The sequence below is a fragment of the Uranotaenia lowii genome, chromosome 2, assembly GCF_029784155.1.
Source record: "Uranotaenia lowii strain MFRU-FL chromosome 2, ASM2978415v1, whole genome shotgun sequence".
Lineage (NCBI taxonomy): Eukaryota > Metazoa > Arthropoda > Insecta > Diptera > Culicidae > Uranotaenia > Uranotaenia lowii.
The window spans coordinates 351,539,938-351,560,687 of NC_073692.1; the positions used below are offsets into that span (position 1 = coordinate 351,539,938).

The 20,750-nt window shown below is 36.5% G+C and overlaps 1 protein-coding gene across 11 annotated transcripts in view; it reads left to right on the forward strand.

The window, feature by feature from the left end:
* The window catches only part of LOC129743570 (protein 4.1 homolog), a 169,371-nt gene extending 149,130 nt beyond the window's left edge, over nucleotides 1-20,241 (forward strand). For 9 of the 11 annotated variants that reach the window (XM_055735617.1, XM_055735618.1, XM_055735614.1 and 6 more), the window contains 4 exons: nucleotides 5,754-5,915; nucleotides 5,983-6,093; nucleotides 6,449-6,558; nucleotides 17,009-20,241. In XM_055735617.1, coding sequence (XP_055591592.1) covers nucleotides 5,754-5,915; nucleotides 5,983-6,093; nucleotides 6,449-6,541 — 366 coding nt within the window. In that variant the 3' untranslated portion in view covers nucleotides 6,542-6,558; nucleotides 17,009-20,241. Of the gene's footprint in view, nucleotides 1-5,753; nucleotides 5,916-5,982; nucleotides 6,094-6,198; nucleotides 6,379-6,448; nucleotides 6,559-17,008 lie in introns of those variants that run through there. The other 2 variants (XM_055735620.1, XM_055735621.1) reach the window with 2 other exon arrangements.
* Nucleotides 20,242-20,750: the final 509 nt, after the last annotated feature.

Genomic DNA, 20,750 nt, shown 5'->3' on the forward strand with positions numbered 1-20,750 from the left:
GGGTGCCTTTGCCTTTTCTAAAACCGTACATACTACCAGAGAAAAGCAAGTTGGATTCCATATGTCACCCAAATCTGGTTCTGAGCATGGTCTTGTACGCGTTTTTGAAGCATGAGACGAGAGTTATTGGTCTGTACTATTTTGGGTCAGCCGGATGCTTGTCGGGTTTGAAAATCATAACAAGTCTAAAGGTGATCCTCCCTTCTGGAATGATATCTGATGATAAGATGTGATTGTAGATGCAAAGAAGTATTTGTTTTGCAACGTGTGGTAGTTTGCGAAGGGCAATGTATGGAATAGTATCGTATCCCGGGGCTGAGTTTTTAGTTTCGTTGAGCGTATTTGTGAGCTCACTCAGCGAAAACATGTTTTGTGTTGGTGTAGGTGCTACGGGCTCAGGAGTTGATGATGAAGCTAATCTGTCAACAATTCCCTCGATAACCTTCATTTTTAGCTCCACTATTTCCTTTGAACCTTTTGGCCATCCGCCAGAGGTTCGAACGTGCTCTGTCACCTGATAAACCGTCGCAGTATTCCTCCCACGAAGATAGTTTTTAACCAAACGCTTGAACTCACTGTCTTCTTTTCGGTAACTGCCATACATTACAGATGTGAACCCACATCGAGCACCTTTTAGCATTTGTTTATGTTGATGTCACGGCCGCCGTTGTCATGGCTTCAGCGACCACATTTCTCAAGTTGTAGTTCATTGCATCGTACCCACACACTTTTTCGTCCACAACATTCGAGTATGAAGTCCAGTTTATATTATGACTTATAGGAATACTATTATCTATTACTTGCACATTGTCCGTTTTGAACGCAATAGGATTGTGGTCGCTGCCATACAATGCGTTGATTGTATCAGTTGAATAGTAGGCTGATGTCCGCTGAAACCATCTAAATATCGATGGCACTAGGTAGGTGCGATCGATTAAATCGTGTGTATTTTTCATTTTTGATCACTACTAGAATAGATTCTCCATAACGTCGGTGATTATCTCTCCTCTCCGATTGTTTTATTTTCCCCCACAGAGTATGCTGAGCATTAAAGCCCCCACCAATAATGCAAGGTTTGGAGATGGGAGATAGCAAATCATACATCTGGTTGTAGTTTACCACAGTTAGTGGATGGATGTAGACAGAGGCTGTTCAGGCCTGCCCAACCTTTTTTTTACCACGGGCCAAATATCGAAATCCATCTCAACTCGCGGGCCAGGGATGCTATACTGTTAAAAACGGAAAATCTTTCATAAAGTTTATATTGAAATCGGATACATAAATTTAGGATTGTGAATACTCTCCGAAATGTATTCTAAATCATTTATTTATTGAACATTTATTTGAGTTTTAAAACAGAAGAAGTCAACAACCCTGAAATTTAATGAGAAATTTGGAATTCATGGTTGCTCTCCAACACTCGTTGCATATTGATCCTACAAGTTGACCGACACCCGCGAACATGATTCCAAGTTATCGTCTGTCAAAAATGAACGAGAGTTGCTTTTAACTGCTTTCATCCTTGAAAAGAGCTGCTCGCAAAGAAATGTACTTCCAAACAGGGAAAGCATCTTTATCACATGCTGGCGGAGAGTAGGATAGTTTTCTTCATTCACTTGGTCGCGGTAGAAATCGACGAGAGGAGTATCGTGAAACTTAGATTTGAGCTCATCGTTACATTGAAGATCCTGCAAGAACAAGGCAATTTCCTACCGAAGCGAATAAAACCGTTCCAGCATAGCCCCACGACTCAACCAACAAACCTCGCAATAATACAGCAAATTACCGTATTCAGCTTCCATTTCGGTCACCATCTGTTGGAACTGACAATGGTTAAGACCTCTGGCCTTGATGAAATTGATTGTATTAATGACGAAAGCCATAACATCCGGAATATTGAGCGTCTTAGCACAAAGGTTCTCTTGGTGTAAAATGTAGTGTGCTGAGATTATATCTCCATATCCTTGCAGCTGTTTTTCCTTTCGAAGGAGTGCTACAACTCCAGTGTTTTTCCCAACCATCGATGGAGCTCCGTCAGATGTAAGACCACTCATATTAGCAAAAGAGAGCCCAAGATCCTTCATGCAGGTCACGACAGCTTCCATCAAGCCTTTTCCGGACGTGGTGCCTTTCTTTGGAACTAGAGCTGCCATTTCCTCAGTGATCTGAAAATTGCAGTCGATTCCTCTGATGAAAATAGCGAGCTGAGCCGTATTTTTAACATCGTTGCTCTCATCCATAGCCAGAGAGTAAAAATTGAAGATGGAAACCCGTTCACGCAGTGTGGTTTTCAGGTCATCCCCAAGAACTGTTAATCTCCGAGTAACCGTGTTCCTGGACAGACTTATGTTTTTCCTTGGGACACACGATACTCACTACAGCAGACATGTATTCCTTGATAAGCTCACCATCTTGGAATAGTTTCATTTTCTTGGCCAATATTTCACTCACTGCGAAACTGGCACGCACTGCGTTTTCGGACTCCGTGTTTCCTCGGGTGAAGAGTGTTTGTTGTTTTGTCAATCCACTGTAGAAAGTACAATTTTAATCAATGTTAAAAATCAATTGAATATATAAATATTTCATTTATACCGTATTTTTTTCACCTGGAGGCAACCTAGGTTCGCTCTAACTGCTGTCATCGTGCTCATTTATTGCTCGAGAGGCAACCTAGGTTCGCTCGAAAAACGGACGGAGTCGCCCTGAGAAGAAAGTCAGTTTTGCGAGAAGTTCACCAATACTCTCAACGTTGTTGTCAAAACATTAAACAGCTGTTTTTAGCTGAAAGCAAAACAGTTGAAATAATGAACGGGAAAATGATGATTGCCGCTATTTTGAACCTCTCAGCCAAGCAAAATCGTACTATCAGCTGTCCAGTGCAATCCGGACACGAAAAAAGGCAATCCGGATGTGAAGAACCGAATGAAGAAATCTAGAAGGGAGAACAAAATGACAGCTGCATGTAAACATTGCGCTCGTTCTCACGCACACCTGCGTATGGAATAACTCGAAACCCGAAAATCGCTTTTTTATTCTGACGGTTCCAGAGCCAAATCCGGAATAAAAAAAAATACGCCATTAGAGCTCATCCATCTTCTGCTTTCTCTTTGATCCTCTAAAAACGTCATATTTAGCCGAATGCTTCGTTTCATAATGTCGCTTAAGATTGTATTCTTTCACCACAGAAACACTCTCAGAACAAATCAAACTAATTGGCTTTTCTTTAAGAAGTGTGAAAAAATACTTCTCCTGCCATTCGTCATTAGAAACACGGTGTTCCGCGTCAATTTTCCGTTTTTTTAACGCACTAGGCATGCTGTTTCCGGATTTCAGGTTCTTTTAAAATTCAAACTGATATTTTCACCACTCAGTCAGTACTAAACACAACACCGTTTCTCGAATGAAGCGAATGTATCAAACTTTTCTGACGTATGCTAACATAATGTGTGTGTGTGCGAATGAATGTGTTTACGTATGCGGTAGCAAACCATGTGCAAGAACGACAAGAACCGTGGGAGCATCCTTTTAGTTTCACTAATACATTCATCTCTATCTACGGTATGTCAAGCCTTGCATGACAAAATAAGCTTACATAACTGTGCGAGTCAAAGACGTCAAACAGGCATGGATAATATATTTCGTTGGAAGAAAATATTGAGTACACACAGTGAGAAAATCAATGTATTTTTGTAGATTCAAACCAATAACAGTGCACAACCATACATTTTGATGTCCGGCGGACCGAATCACAAAATTATTTACAGACGTGCCGCGGGCCGTACGTTGGGCAGGCCTAAGTGTAGATCTTTCCATTTGTGGCAGTTTAAATCAAGTTGTAAGTTTTTACGAACAGCGATCAATAGATACTCCCAACAGAACTTGATCTTGTAAAATGAAGTGTAAGGTAAGCTGTAAGTGAGTTTCTTGTAAAAGAAGTACGTTCGTATTGTGAGTGTTAAGTCAAAAAGTGCTTCGAAATCTTCTTCCATCTCAGGGCAAAAGCAGCGAACCCATCAGTTTTTCCCTGCGAATAACTATTTTGCCGCTTCTTGTCTTCTTCCCTTTTTTTGGAAAGACATAGGACGTAGCTTGTGATCATTTGCTCTGTGCGTCCCAGAGCAGTTGACACAGATCGGTTCACCATTGTATGCCTGATTATCTTCTACATATGACTCCAAGCATGAGTTGCAACTTGGTCTACTTTACACTGCTTAGCCAGAAGGCCTAAACGCCAGCATCTTTGACACTGCCTAACTGCGTAGCAGCCTTGCCAGACCTACGGCTTTCTCCGTGGTTCTACGGATTTTAAGCATTTCTACGGAGCTACGGATCGATGCTCGAAATCTACAAGTTTTCAGTATTTCCTACGGATTTCTTATGGATTATCGAAAAAAATTCAAGAGATTCTGCGGATAAATGAAAATTCTATCTGACGACCAAAAAAAAAACGGTCATCAAGTTGTATTTTGCCGAAATCAGTAAATTTATCGATTTTCGTCAAATCTACGGACTTGAGCGGTTTTCAATCTGGCAACGCTGCTGCATAGTTGTATTTTCGCACAGGATAGAGGACATTATCTTGTTCGACATGGGAGGGCAGTTCCAGACTACCAAATGCGAAAAGAATAAGAGGAGGCTTTTGGAACTCCAAGCCGATCGTCTTCTTCATACGTCGCGTTTCAAGGATTAAGGGATTGTTGAACTGCATACATTTGGACTTTTCGAAAACTTTACACACGAAAACAAACACTTGGCAAGTCTTCGACAAAAACTCCTTCCATATAAACAAGTCTTTGCGGAGTATTGAAAGGCACTTTGGGATACGTTTTCTTCACCAAATCGTTAGCATCTTTAACAGATGCCATAAGAATTTTCATTTTCTTCCGAGACATGTATATCCCTTTTCACAAGCAACTTTAATTCTACACAAGCCGTGATGGGTGTGAACGCTAGCATAGTTCACACCCATCTGTCGCTGCTCGGCTTTAGCAACTGTGCGTGTGTATGTAAGGCAAGCAGTAATCAAAACACAGTTCCCTCTCAATGGGAATCTATTTCCTTTCCCACAAAGGACTACCTTGAAAGGAGGCCAAACACCAGGAAGCCTCTGTATGCGCCTATAACAAATATCCCTCGTCTTCCATCTGGCTTAGGTAGTACACTGGTTAAGATGTCGTATTGGCAAGACGATATAAAAATGGTATTGTGAGTTCGATTCTCTACGAAATTTTGTTTTTTTTAATTTCCTTGTTTCTGTGAAGAATTATCTAATAAGATGAAAATCCCATGAAACGTTATACTTGTGTCGCTTGAATTTAGTGGTCATGCATCATTTTGATGGAGAGCTCGAGTATTTATGCCAGTAGTGCTTTAACAATTTCATCACCTTTGGCACAATACACTTTTCACCGCATTTTCGGCATAGAGATTTGCTAAATTAGCATTGGATTTTTGCAACCTCTTCTATGGGTGCAGGAACGTTTAAGTCCATCTGATCCCCTCAGGATGAGGTAATGTAAATGAACGGGTACTAAGTTTTTTTTTTAATTCACTCATACTGGATTAGTGCCTGATACCCAAAAGCTTACCAGGCTATGTACGAGAAAAAAAAAAATAATTAAGTGTGATTAGAAGACACCTTATTGATAAACAGTCTGACCAGAGTCGAGAATATTTGTCTTTAATCTATTCAATACGAAAAATTTAAATTCACGTGTGCTCTAATCCCTTCTTTCATTCACAATTCCCTGCAGGGTGTTGACAACGTAGCCGGTGCTTCGAAAGTCCCAACCGGACCGAACGTGGAGCACACCCGAGTCCTACTGGATAACACCGTGGAAGGCGTCACGGCCACCGGAGAGATCGAATCCACCCAGACGGTATCGAGCAAGACCCGAACAGTGGAAACCATTACCGTAAGTTAAAAATTAATTTTAGCTTGTAAATGATTAAATTATTATGTTCTTTTTCACACAATTTTAGTACCAAACGGAACGAGATGGCATGGTGGAAACCCGAGTGGAACAGAAGATCACCATCCAATCGGACGGAGACCCGATCGATCATGACAAGGCGCTAGCAGAAGCAATTCAGGTTAGTATCGTTGCTTTCGAGAGAAAACACGAAACTAAGCACAATGAAATTTCAAAATTTTTCTTTACGTTTGTCGTCTTCTTCACTTCGGCTCGCTCGGTGAAGCTGATAGATGATCTGTTCTAACCTTTAGCAAAACCACAAAAAAAAGACTGCACAGCACTCACGATCTGACTCTGATATTCGAACAAACACCTCCGGTAGCGCACGTGCAGTTTAAACAAGTTCAGCTTTGCCTGAGTTCTGAATTCTGCCAGCCTGAGTTGTATTTCGTTTTTTCCATTTATTTTGTTTTTATTTTTCGTTCCTCAAATCTCGTTGAACTCTAAACCAAACCGAACCCCGCCTAATCCAGGCTGCCTCCCGGAGGATGCACCGGCACCCGCAGGATAGAATCGATGAGCTCAGTAAAGCTATGTTCGAAGGAAGAAAATTCCCGAGAGTGTAGTTTGTGTTCTGTTTTTGGTAGGAGCAGTGTTCCATGATTTTGGATTTTAGTTTTCTCTTAGATTGATATCGATCATAGTCATCATTTTTTCACATATTGGAAATTTACGATAGTGATGAGACATATATCGGAACCGATCATTCATTACATTGCAATCCACATGAGGCGTTTGTTTTTTTTTTTTTGTGCTGATTTATTAGATTGAATATTTCTTCTTTTTATATCGTTTTTTTGCACACATTTTGGTATAATTTCTTCGTTGATCATGAAAAATATTTATAAAAATCACCAGTAATCAACCCATTGAATGAATGCTTCATCGAAAGTCCACATGGTATCCAGATGTGTACCAGAAGCAGTAACAGTATCGGAAAATTGCCAAACTTTGCTTCCTTAGACTATGCCCACCAATGGTTGCTAAACCTCGAATCGAGTACATTCGGCAACATATCTATCAACCCATCATCGCACCAACAATCGCTAACTTGATTCGAGAAATAGCATTCGAGCAGTAGGTTGTTACAGGATGCGTTTATGTAGCAACCCGGTAGCAACGCAGCCGGTCGTCACTATCAGACCAAGCCCACCGGGCGTTGCTATTTCGGTCGGTATTTTAGATGGTTTGATTGGTTGCGTTTTATCTATTTACTGATTTTCGCACCCATTGTTGCCATCCAGGTTGGTATTTGTGTTTGTTTATTTTCTGAAGGCGACGACCGGCTGCGTTGCTACCGGGTTGCTACATAAACGCATTTTCTAACAACCTACTGCTCGAATGCTATTTCTCGAATCAAGTTAGCGACTGTTGGTGCGATGATGGGTTGAAAGATATGTTGCTGAATGTACTCGATTCGAGGTTTAGCAACCATTGGTGGGCTTGGTCTCAGAAAATAAATAAACAAAAATTCCAACCTGGTTGGCAACAATGGGTGCGAAAATCAGTAAGTAGATAAAAACGCAACCGATCAAAACGTCTAAAGTACCGACTGAATTAGCAACGCCTGGTGGGCTTGGTCTATACGCTCTTTTTTTTAAACTCAAAATTAAGTAGTTTTGGTTCAAAACAGCACTTCAGTGGCTTCTCTCAACTTTGAGTTTGTCTGGGCAATAGCAAAACTATGTTCTAATAGGCATACTCAATACTAAGTTCGGCTGCCGAACTCGAATTTATCCTTTTTTCGAGGGTAGCTTATTTTCAGGGAATTAAAGGATGATTAAAATTTGTTGTACCCGGATGTTGCTGTTCCGGTACAATGCATTGCAATTACAGAGCGGTGGAAAGTTTTGACACTCCCGGTCAAAGAAAACTTCCGGATTCCAAGTCGCTCACCGTATGGTGACATTGACGAACAGAATTTTACGCTGACACGGTGAACATGCATTCCATTATGAAGTTCCTTCATAGTCTTCCGGTAATTGTTCCGGAACGACAAAATTTTGCGTCGTGTTCGTTGCGGTTGCTGTTCCGGTTCGAAGTGAACTCGCTAAGTGTTTTCAGTCCAACAAAGAGAGTTCAATTTTTAGTTCATAAGGTCGAACTCAGCTTTGCTCCCTCGCCGAAGGAAAAAAAGGATCAATTTTGAGTTTGCAGTTCGAACTCCATTTTGAACCATCGCAATGAAGAAAAAGGGTACTTAACTTTAAGTTCATAGAATCGAACTATGTTTTGAACCTCGGTCGTACTTAATTTTGAGTTAAAATAAACGAGCGTGTATCTTCTACGATAAAATTATCTATTGCCCATTTCTACTTATCATTCAACCTTAGCTCGCTTTCATTTTTTTTCCTTTTCCTTCTCCATCATTATTCTTATTTTTATCTCCATCATTATTCTTATTTTTATCCTTATCCTTATCAATTGAGTATACGAATAGAGACCATTTGTATCTAAACATTTATCCAAACAAAACAAAATCATTTTCTCCATGAATTAGCGTATACAAGACAACATCGCAACATCGAACACTGGGTGTCCCACCATGGATTAGGAGGCCTTTAACGCATAGACGATTCTAGGATGGGTTTTGTTTGAGCGTAAACTGTACTATCGTGTATCAAAAAAGAAGAAAGTGGTACATAGAGTCGATGGCTGCCATTATAGCATTCGACTACTTCATCCAGTCGTTGTGTCTTGTTAGTCGATATGGAAGTCATTTTTTAATTTCTCAAACCCTGGGTCTAAAAAGCTTCGTTTTGGTTCAAAAATTATCCATGATTTTTTGCAGAATTTTAAGTAACGTTTACATGAGTGAATTTGTACTTTTAGGTTTGTATGTGAAAACTGAATATTTTGTACTGAAAAATCAACATCATATTAGATTCTTCTGTGGAACCGAGCCTGCTAATGGTTTTTGTGCCAATTTAAAAAATCTTTAAAGGAAATTTTCCGCTGAACAACTTTGTCGGAGACCGTAACTTCGTATCACACTATGCAAAAAATTTATTAGCTTTTTAACAGGGGTATGTCTTTTAGCATTGAAAAACAATTAATTCAATTGACATCACTGCTGGGTACCTAGTAAGGTTGCCAAAATCACAGAAAAATCTATAATTTTACAGAATTTTGAGCAAATTTTCATCACTGAATCTGTGCCACAGAACACAGAAATTTGGAAATTTTCACATCTTTAAAATTATAAACGTTATGTCAATATAAATTTTGGATTTCTAACTATATTTTAGAAAAACATGCTACGATAGGTACTGTCAACTGATTTTTTTTAAGTGAAATGTAAAAAAGACTCATTATTTCATGACTTTTGAAAGATATTTATGCTGTTTCCATCTCACAGGTATCTAGCGAGGCATTGCATGACTAATTTGCGGAGTGAGCTCTCGCAATAGACACATTTCTGCTCTATTGCTGAGTACGCTCCTTCCCCATGAGCCTCCTGAAAATGTGAGCATCGCTGCTTATTGCAGCAATGTGAAGCAGTGTGCCCCAACTTCATGCAATACTTGCACTGCATTTTGCGAGGCACACAAAGGCGTAATTCCATCAATCAAGACTTAGGGGGGGAGGGCTGTTCCCGCAAAGTTCACACGAAACGAGGTGGAGCGTGTATACTTTTTAACGCCATCAACGACGGTGGCAGTCTTGAATTGGCGACAATCTAAAATTCAGACCGAAGTCGAATCAAGGCACTTGAACTTACCAACGCCGTCAGCCCACTATGGGGTTGGAGGCGGCAAAAAGTCAAAAATTTAACTTTATCGGATCGCTTTTTTATTTTTACTAGTTAATAACTTTATATTTAACTAAGATATTCCCAGTTTTCCAATTCATTATCTTGAATACTGAACGCACCACAGGCATCAGACTTTGAAAAATTGAAAAATTTATATGATGAAGAAATAAATTTAAAACATATATATTTCTATGGAAAACATTTTTTTCTTCAATTTAAAGTACACCATATAAAAGCTTATAATAAAAGCTATCATTTGAATCATTCAAAATTTTTACACCCTAAATTGATCTATGATAAAAATGAGTAATAATTATTTTTTTCAAAAGTCAAAAACTTTAAAGCCTTGCCAAAAAAAATCCCCGCATTTCCCCATACTCTTTTCACTATCAAGATCTAGTATAAAGTCCTAAAAATACAATGAAAGAGATTCCAGGCACCTTAAAGCACCGTTTTTCGAGTTATAGTCAAATAAAGCTTAAAATATCATGTAAATGGGTGATTTTTACCCATCAATGAGTATGAATTCAACAAAGTTGATGTGGATTTGTCAAAAACAAATGTTTTCATCATTGATCAATCATTTCACACATTTTTCTCTTGAGTTTCATGAAATGTCTTGATATTATTGGTCATTTAATGATCAATAAGTCCAAATCCTGGTTTTCAAAAGAAATAAAAAGTAGGGTCAAAAATAACATCAAGCATCGTACTTCAAAAGTTATTTATACAAAATTTTTGTTAGAATTTCTTTTAAGTTAGTTAAAATAGTAATTTTCATACAAAATTTTTAACAAAATAGTCTAAAACACCTACTCATACTTTTTGCCGCCTCATTGTATGGAACTGCCCCATAGTGGCAGCCTTAACGTATTCACCCTCTAAACTGGATTCGATGATCACACCCTCGATCTCTATCTCTCCATACTTATCCTTATCCTTATACTTATCCTCATCCTTATCCTTATCATTATCCTTATCCTTATCCTTATCCTTATCCTTATCCTTATCCTTATCCTTATCCTTATCCTTATCCTTATCCTTATCCTTATCCTTATCCTTATCCTTATCCTTATCCTTATCCTTATCCTTATCCTTATCCTTATCCTTATCCTTATCCTTATCCTTATCCTTATCCTTATCCTTATCCTTATCCTTATCCTTATCCTTATCCTTATCCTTATCCTTATCCTTATCCTTATCCTTATCCTTATCCTTATCCTTATCCTTATCCTTATCCTTATCCTTATCCTTATCCTTATCCTTATCCTTATCCTTATCCTTATCCTTATCCTTATCCTTATCCTTATCCTTATCCTTATCCTTATCCTTATCCTTATACTTATCCTTATCCTTATCCTTATCCTTATCCTTATCCTTATCCTTATCCTTATCCTTATCCTTATCCTTATCCTTATCCTTATCCTTATCCTTATCCTTATCCTTATCCTTATCCTTATCCTTATCCTTATCCTTATCCTTATCCTTATCCTTATCCTTATCCTTATCCTTATCCTTATCTTTATCCTTATCTTAATCTTTATCCTTATCTTTATCCTTATCCTTATACTTATCCTTATCTTTATCCTTATCTTCATCCTTATCCTTATCCTTATCCTTATTTTTAACCTTATCCTTATCCTTATCCTTATCTTTCTATAGTTGGAGATATTGATTCACCTTTGTTTCTAAATTTTTCAAAATTTATCTTTGGAATATAAAGGGGCGAAAGGTTGCTAATTGATCCTATGAAGCATCCTACTAAAAATCCTTCCTGCATCCCTCATTGACTACTAGGACGTGGCCGGCGCCGTTATTGATCATTTTCAAAGGGAGAGCATGAGTTTTGTGCATTGCGAATGAACTGCTAGTCCCAAGCACCATTCTTTTGGTCCTTGCACAAAATTGATGGCCTCGATCAATCACGGAGTAGCAACCATTGGCGGAGTAGAACTATTTCTGCCTAGCCACGCCAGCTATCATGGAATTGGAAATGCGTAAGTTGAGCAAAGCCTAATAAAATTTGCTATTTGAAGTCTTTAAAAGTGTTGTTGTATAAACATATTTGCACAGCATTTCCAGTTCAATGATTTAAGGTGGATATGAGTAGTCAACCAAGCTAAGCTAGCTAAGCTATCCTTATCCTTATCCTTATCCTTATCCTTATCCTTATCCTTATCCTTATTCTTATCTTTCTCTTTCTCCTTATCCTTATCCTTATCCCTATCCTTATCCTTATCCTTCTTTTTCTCCTTATCCTCATCCTTATCCTTATCCTTATCCTTCTCCTTATCCTTATCCTTATCCTCATCCTTATCCTTATCTTTATCCTTATCCTTATCCTTAGCCTTATCCTTATCCTTAGCCTTATCCTTATCCTTATCCTTAGCCTTATCCTTATCCTTCTCTTTCTCCTTATCTTTCTCTTCCTCCTTATCCTCATCCTTATCCTCAACCTTATCCTCAACCTTATCCTTATCCTTATCCTTATGCTTACCCTTATTCTTATCCTTTTCCTTTTCCTTTTCCCTTTCATTTTCTTTTTCCTTAGCCTTAGCCTTATCCCTATCCTTCATTATCTTTATCCTTATCCTTATTCTTATCCTCATCCTTATCTTTATCCTTATCCTCATCCTTAGCCTTATCCTTACCCTTATCCTTATCCTTATCCTTATCCTTATCCTTATCCTTATCCTTATCCTTATCCTTATCCTTATCCTTATCCTTATCCTTATCCTTATCCTTATCCTTATCCTTATCCTTATCCTTATCCTTATCCTTATCCTTATCCTTATCCTTATCCTTATCCTTATCCTTATCCTTATCCTTATCCTTATCCTTATCCTTATCCTTATCCTTATCCTTATCCTTATCCTTATCCTTATCCTTATCCTTATCCTTATCCTTATCCTTATCCTTATCCTTATCCTTATCCTTATCCTTATCCTTATCCTTATCCTTATCCTTATCCTTATCCTTATCCTTATCCTTATCCTTATCCTTATCCTTATCCTTATCCTTATCCTTATCCTTATCCTTATCCTTATCCTTACCCTTATCCTTATCCTTATCCTTATCCTTATCCTTATCCTTATTCTTATCTTTTTCTTTCTCCTTATCCTTATCCTTATCCCTATCCTTATCCTTATCCTTCTTTTTCTCCTTATCCTCATCCTTATCCTTAACCTTATCCTTATCCTTCTCCTTATCCTTAACCTTATCCTTATCCTTATCCTTCTCCTTATCCTTATCCTTATCCTTATCCTTAGCCTTATCCTTATCCTTAGCCTTATCCTTATCCTTAGCCTTATCCTTATCCTTACCCAAGCAACCAAAAGTTCGGATAACATTCCTCTATCAGGTTTGATCAGCTTAATCGAGTATGCTAATATAACTTCTTTTCAGCTCAATTTTTAAGTAGTTAAACGAACTTTAAAGTTGACAAAAAGTTCGCATAAATCGTCAAACAACTTCTAACCAGCTTCAAAATCCACTTTATAAGCAGCATAAAAAATCGAAAAAATTACTTTTCCGCTCCTTCAATTGCCTTCTCAAGTCTGCTATTTTGATTCATATTAATCAACTATATTTGTTACTAACTCACATTACATTTAAATAACATGTTCTTACCAAGCCTCGAACCCGAGCTCACCGCTTGAAAGTTGAGATCCATACTTGTTGCCCTATATGAACATCATGAGTAGGCAACGATTTTACTCGATGTGATGATTTTCTTTAAAAGGACTTTCAGGTTCTTTATTTCTACTTAATTCCCCCTTTCAAGCTGTTAAAAAGTTCTTCCGGAACTTAATGTGTACTTCATATAGTTGTTTCCAAAGTAACCGATGTGTTTATTTATGCAAACACGTGTTGAAGTTCGAAAAAAGTAGATTTAAGCCTTTAAATCTACTTCAAAGTTTCTATAATACGAAGTTGCTTTTGAACGCCCGTTGGGACTAATTAAAAACTTTCAAGTTTACAAAATAGTACAACAGAGACTTTTTACGAACTATTGAGCTGTACAAAAAGACTTGCAACCCTTTGATAGCTACTTGATTTTGAAAAAAAAATGAGAAGTACGTAACAAGTAGATTGTTTTTCTTCATACAAACTTTAAAGTTCCCAAAAAGTAGAAACAGAAACCAAAACAGTACTTTAAAGCTTTTTTTGAGTATTGGCTGAACTTGATAAAGAATGAAGTTCCATGAACCTCGAAAAAGCATTTTGAACAGCAAAAAAGTTCCACAGAACTTTTGTACAGCTATATATGAACTTATTAGTTCGTTCCTTAAGTGATATTCGAACTTTTGGTTGCTTGGGTAGCCTTATCCTTATCCTTATCCTTATCCTTCTCTTTCTCCTTATCTTTCTCTTCCTCCTTATCCTCATCCTTATCCTTAACCTTATCCTTATCCTTATCCTTATGCTTACCCTTATTCTTATCCTTTTCTTTTTCCTGTTCCCTTTCATTTTCTTTTTCCTTAGCCTTAGCCTTATCCCTATCCTTCATTATCTTTATCCTTATCCTTATCCTTATCCTTATCTTTATCCTTATCCTTATCCTTATCCTTATCCTTATCCTTATCCTTATCCTTATCCTTATCCTTATCCTTATCCTTATCCTTATCCTTATCCTTATCCTTATCCTTATCCTTATCCTTATCCTTATCCTTATCCTTATCCTTATCCTTATCCTTATCCTTATCCTTATCCTTATCCTTATCCTTATCCTTATCCTTATCCTTATCCTTATCCTTATCCTTATCCTTATCCTTATCCTTATCCTTATCCTTATCCTTATCCTTAGCCTTAGCCTTAGCCTTATCCTTATCCTTATCCTTCTCTTTTTCCTTATCCTTCTCTTCCTTCTTATCCTCATCCTTATCCTTAACCTTATCCTTATCCTTCTCCTTATCCTTAACCTTATCCTTATCCTTCTCCTTATACTTATCCTTATCTTTATCGTTATCCTTATCCTTTTCCTTAGCCTTATCCTTATCCTTATCCTTCTCTTTCTCCTTATCTTTCTCTTCCTCCTTATCCTTATCCTTATCCTTAACCTTATCCTTATCCTTATCCTTATGCTTACCCTTATTCTTATCCTTTTCCTTTTCCCTTTCATTTTCTTTTTCCTTAGCCTTAGCCTTATCCCTATCCTTCATTATCTTTTTCCTTATCCTTTTTTATTTATCCTTATTCTTATCCTTATCCTTATCTTTATCCTTATCCTTATCCTTATCCTTATCCTTATCCTTATCCTTATCCTTATCCTTATCCTTATCCTTATCCTTATCCTTATCCTTATCCTTATCCTTATCCTTGTCCTTATCCTTATCCTTATGCTTATCCTTATCCTTATCCTTATCCTTATCCTTATCCTAATCCCTATCCTTATCCTTATTCTTATCCTTTTCCTTTTCATTTTCATTTCCCTTAGCCTTAGCCTTATCCCGATCCTTATGTGCTTATCATTATCAATGTAATTATAATGTTTATCCTCATCCTCGTTTCTGTTACTCTTATTATTATTATTTAATTTTTTCATTATTTCCATTTTCATCCCAATGTTGGAATCTTATTCGCATTCAATTTCACATTTCCACTCATTTTATTTTTCTTATTCTCAGCTTTATTTCCATTCAAATTCCAAAATTAATTCTCGTTCATTCTTTGTTTCGTAGAATATCTCACTCTAATTCATTTGCTATACTTCTAGTTTAGCTGTTGCTGTTATTATCGTTCTTACCCTTTTTATATTTCTCATCATTTATCGTTATCTTAATTTGACCTCATTTTACAATTTCGATGTATTTTTCGAATTATTTCTATACAGTCTAAACATTTCTTCACTCCCTTTCGCAGTTTCTTTATCTTTACGCCTTTTTTATCCTTCTTTCACTGGCTGCGTCTATAGCCAGCTTCAATTCGATCTCAGTTTCAACATAGTTTTTTTTTATTTATTTCAATTTTCTTAATCGCTTCTAATTTCTTTAACTTTTTTGTGTGACTCGTTTTCTTACTGTATTCCTGTTTTTCTCAATATATTTATGATAAATATCAGCACTCTTACTGCTTACGTCTTAATTTATCTATTTCTCCATCTCTTTGTTTAAATTTTGTCTAAATATTCCGATATCTCCACTACTTTTTCGTGTTTTCATTACCATTTCTCACTTATCCCTTTTTTTTTTTAATAAGAATTCTCTCGAACATTCATGTTCTAAAAAAGTTTATCTTTATGTTTTCTTAATTCTATTCCATTTGATTTTGATTTGAATATCTGGAAAGTACGATTTTCAAAATTTGTTCATCATTCAGATGTTAACAAGGGACTAAATCGTTTATAAATATTTAAAGATTTTTCATACAGAAAATGGATTGAGTGTACGATTCTGGAATAGATAAATAATTATCTCATCGTTTTAAATTGATAAATACTGGTTTTCTCATAGAATTTTTAAATGAATAAAACTTAAGTTCATAGATATATGTTACATTTTTAAGAACCGTGAATTAACGCGTGTTTTTATATTTCTTCAAATCTTTGATTATTTAAATTCTGTGTATTAAAATCGAAACGCCATTATTAGTCTGTGTGTCCATTTGTTTCAAACTTCGAGGCCTCTTTATGTTTCTTGTTTTTCAATCTAAATAGCTGTTACTGAATTTTCGAAATTCTGCTATAATCAAAATATCGGAAAATTTAAAATATATATAAATATTTGTTGACTGCATTTTGTACCAACTTCGATGGAAATAACAAGACAATTGTTCGTCTAATTTCATAGTTTATGTGTTTTTTATGTAAGCCACCTGGCTTCAAATGGGAAGTGTATTTTAACTTAATAATAAATTTCTTTCTAGCTGTTCGGCTGAGAATGATCAGCATTTTACTGTTATTGGCAACATTCGAAATATTTTGTTTGATCAATTTATTTGAGAGTAAGAGAACGCCAGCGAACAGAAAAAAATTTATGTATTTTTTTTTTAATATTAAAAAACGACTCTCTGGAGCCACCACTATAATAGAATGTTTCACGTACAATTACCATTAATCTGGGAATCGAACAATTATCATTAATCGATCCCCTCATGTTACCCTAAATCAAAATTTCATTGTTTGTATCTTCCATCTTCATCTTCATGAAGCAAATTTTCAAGAGGAGACAGTTTCGTTTTTTGTTTGTTGATGCTAGTTTTTAAAGTTTGAGCAAAACATTCTGTTTAACAAATGACATTTATCAAGATTTTCAATCGTTTTCTTATTTCACCGTTTCAGGAAGCAACCGCCATGAACCCGGACATGACCGTAGAGAAAATCGAAATCCAGCAAACGCAGTAGACAATTGGGGTAAGTTGATTCGAAATTGAAAGGAGCAAATTGAATTTCATCACAACAAACCCGCCGTGGGTGTAAGGATGCAAGTATTACGATTGTTGTTGCGTAACAACATGAATGATCATCACAGCTAGCTGCTTCTACTGGAAGGAGATGATTCTACATTATTTTTTTTATTGTTTGCTAGTTTTTAAGTTTATACAAAGTACTAAAAACTCCGGGCAAAAGTGCGAAACAATCAGTCAATCAAGCGTATCGGTCGGTTGATTGATGTGAAGAGGACAGTTTACCTAGTGGTTAAGGAAGATATTTGTTTTAAGTTGGAGATCGCTGAAAGTTTGATGTATTGCAATCAACAGTCTTTACACAATCAGATCGCTTGTATGTCTACATTTATGTTGGTATAAGACGGCGAATTTGTCACGCCCTGGATTATTGTTGAATGAAAAGATTTAACATGATATGTATTTACACAGAAAAAAAACGATTGAGGGAAGTACGTAGAAAAGCAAAAAAAAGCTGAGAGAAGTGACAGATGTGTTGAAGTAGAAGGAACAAATCATATTTGCTTTTAATGTTTCATGTATGCGCAAATCCCAAGATCGTAATCGTATAAATATGCTCTAAATTTGATCAATGATATCTACCAACTTTACCTATTTAAATTGGCTGAGATCAACAAAAATATAACCAATCGCTGAGCTCCACAAGCATATAGTGGAGAAATTCGCTGAAGCTTTTGAAGGAAAATTTAAGAAGAAGCCAAGAGTCGAACCAATCTTTTTACTCCAGCTCCTTGTCTAGTGATTGTAGCCTCTTATTTAAGGTTGCCAGAATTTTTTCCACTCCCATCCGGGCCTAGCAATTCCGGGCATTTTTTCAAAAAAACCTGGCAAAATCCGGGCCTGGATTTCAATTTTTCAAATCCAAAAACCGGGCAAAAACCGGGCAAAATTTAGGTGTTATTATATGTAAAAAGCAAAGAAAAAATGCAAAAAAATGAAATTTAGACTTCCAAAAACTTTTTGGAACACTTAAATATTTAAAGGTTTATAAAAGTAAATCAGCGAAATTATTTGAAAAAACCGTTGAAAATTTCCATACCGTTAATCGATTTTGCTGAAACTTACTCAAAAACTTTGATTTTTTTTGTTTCTTTGTGAAAATTGTGAAAAAATCCGGGCAATATCCGGACTTTTTTCACGATATCCGGGCAACCGGGCTGGACCGGACTTTCTCGAAATTTTGCATCAAATATCCGGGCAAACCCGGATAAAACCGGGCAATCTGGCAAGCTTACTCTTATTGTATAGTGGAACTTTATACAACAAAAAGAAAAATATATATCGACTAAGAACATCCTTGGGACAAAGTTTTCTCTTACAGTTTTTCCTGTTTCAAACGTACCTTAAATGTATTTTGCCTGATCGGAACATTGAAGTAGAAACCAAAACTAGCGAAAAATATTTAGCTGAACTGTATTTACTCCGAACATAAAAAAACATCGTTAATCACATTAAAAAAAGAAAAACAAAACCATCGTGTTCATTGATAGAAGTTTGCTACAGCAAGAGAAAAAAAAACAGTAGATTGCAAAACACAGAAGTGACAAAAAAAGAAAGACCAAGCTGAATGAACTAGACAAAGTCGAGCAAGCGCGAATAGACACCAGAGAAAAAGATTGAATATGTACCACACACCTACAATCGTCAGAAAATAACCAGAAAAGTTGCCTTAATTTTAGCCGTGAATTTCTCTCTGTCTTAAAAAATGCTTCCAGCGAATCAATTTGGCCGAATCTATTGCTTCTCTCTTTTCCTCTCTCAAACAAATGGATACATCTGTACTTTACTCTATTTATTTTCTAATCTTAAATTAACATTCCGTAAACGGTAGAAATCAAACGCTGTTTCTTTTAAGGAAAAAAAGTTAGCGGCTAACGCGCGTTAAGAAAAATCACATCGAACGTACTAATCCATTTGGAAGAAAAAAATCATTTCCTTCTAATTTATTCTATTTATCTATGTTCCCAAGCGCCATAAAGTTGGCATTCCCGAAATTTCCAACTTCCTTTTTATGATAAAACAAGAAAAACATCTCCAAGTCTCCCAAAAACCTCTCCCATCTTTCAAAGTAGAGTAGTGTTAGTTCCGAAGAAAAAAAACATCTTACAACGGATAGAGAAAACCACAAAATGATAAAAGTAACACGACAGACAGTCAGACATACATATTTTAGAGAGCAGCCCGGAAACCGTAGACGGAAAACTATTTTTGTAAGCTTTTTTGCGAATCGTAACAAAACATCAAAACATAAGGAAAATCGAAACAAGAATCACAATTAGGTATTTATGATAGTAGGTATGGATATTTGCAGAACAGTCAGGCATTATTTGCAAACTATAATATATTAACAACAATCTTAAACGTACGCTTCAGACGAAAAAAAATCTAAAAATTCCCCTTCTCGAAAAACAATATTTGAAAACACATTTTTCGGTTTTGATGCGAAAAATTCTGTCCGTTTTGTTCCACCATTCGAACCCCATGTGTATCGTTATAAAGTTTAATACGTTTAAAAGAACTAAGATTTTGTAAGAACTTTTTTGTTTTATTTTTTCTCTCTTGTGAGCGATATATTGATTTATTTCCCTTCTGTATATCTACCATTCGCAGAAGTGCTGTGTAGATTTGTTTTATCGGAGTAAAAGAAAACAGAGATTTATTTATCGTGTAACAGCCGAGTAACTAGTGACAAATGAAAAAAAAAACATTAAGTAAAGGAACAGAATCGAGAATGGTATAGCGAGAGAATACCGTGCAAACAATTAGCGATCTATATATAGTTGTTAAGAGCCATTATTTAAATGTTGAAAATTTGAAAACAAACAGAAAAACTGAATTGAGGAAGCGGAGATAAATGAAAAAAAAAAAATTAAACAAGTGTGAATGTATCAACAACCACACGCTGCTATGCATTTTATGGCTTCAAAACATACACAAAAACAATAAAATCAAACAAATGTGAAATCACAAGAGGAAAACATATAAAATTTAAAAAGCTGCGTATTCGATCGATTGGGTCATACAGATATAGGTGAAGCGCCGCTACCAGAGAATTAAGCGATTAAGTCTAGCTTATGTGAAAAAAAAAATAAGATAAATCAAGATTTTCCTGAATATTTATTCAATGATGCCGAACGTTCCCTAGGTATTATCAGTTGTTCTATCGAAAACCCAAAGCACCATTGCTAATAAAGTTTCCTCTTCGGTTCAGAGGGATGTCTTCGATTCGTTGGAATGTCTTCAAACATTCACTTTGACAAGTAGACTCTACCAACGCGCTCTCGCATCTGGCCTAGAGAGAGGAATGTGCTATTTTAAGCGATTGACGTTCGGCTTATACTTTGCCCCCGAAACCTTCCAACGTGCGATGGCACGTCAAACGGCCCGCTACTAATCGAGAAATACCTTACCAACAAGTGCAACCCACAACCCTTAAAGATAGTACAACATTCTGTCTAATGGAAATATTTTTTCATAATTAGGATCCCTGGAGGACACGACTCCGTTTTCCTAACGGCTCAGTCTTGGAAAAAGTGAACCTCTTCGAAACTGTCGAGGGCACTAGCAGAAATACCATGGCCGTAAAGCAGGGAAGCGCATTCCCACGAAGTTCGAGA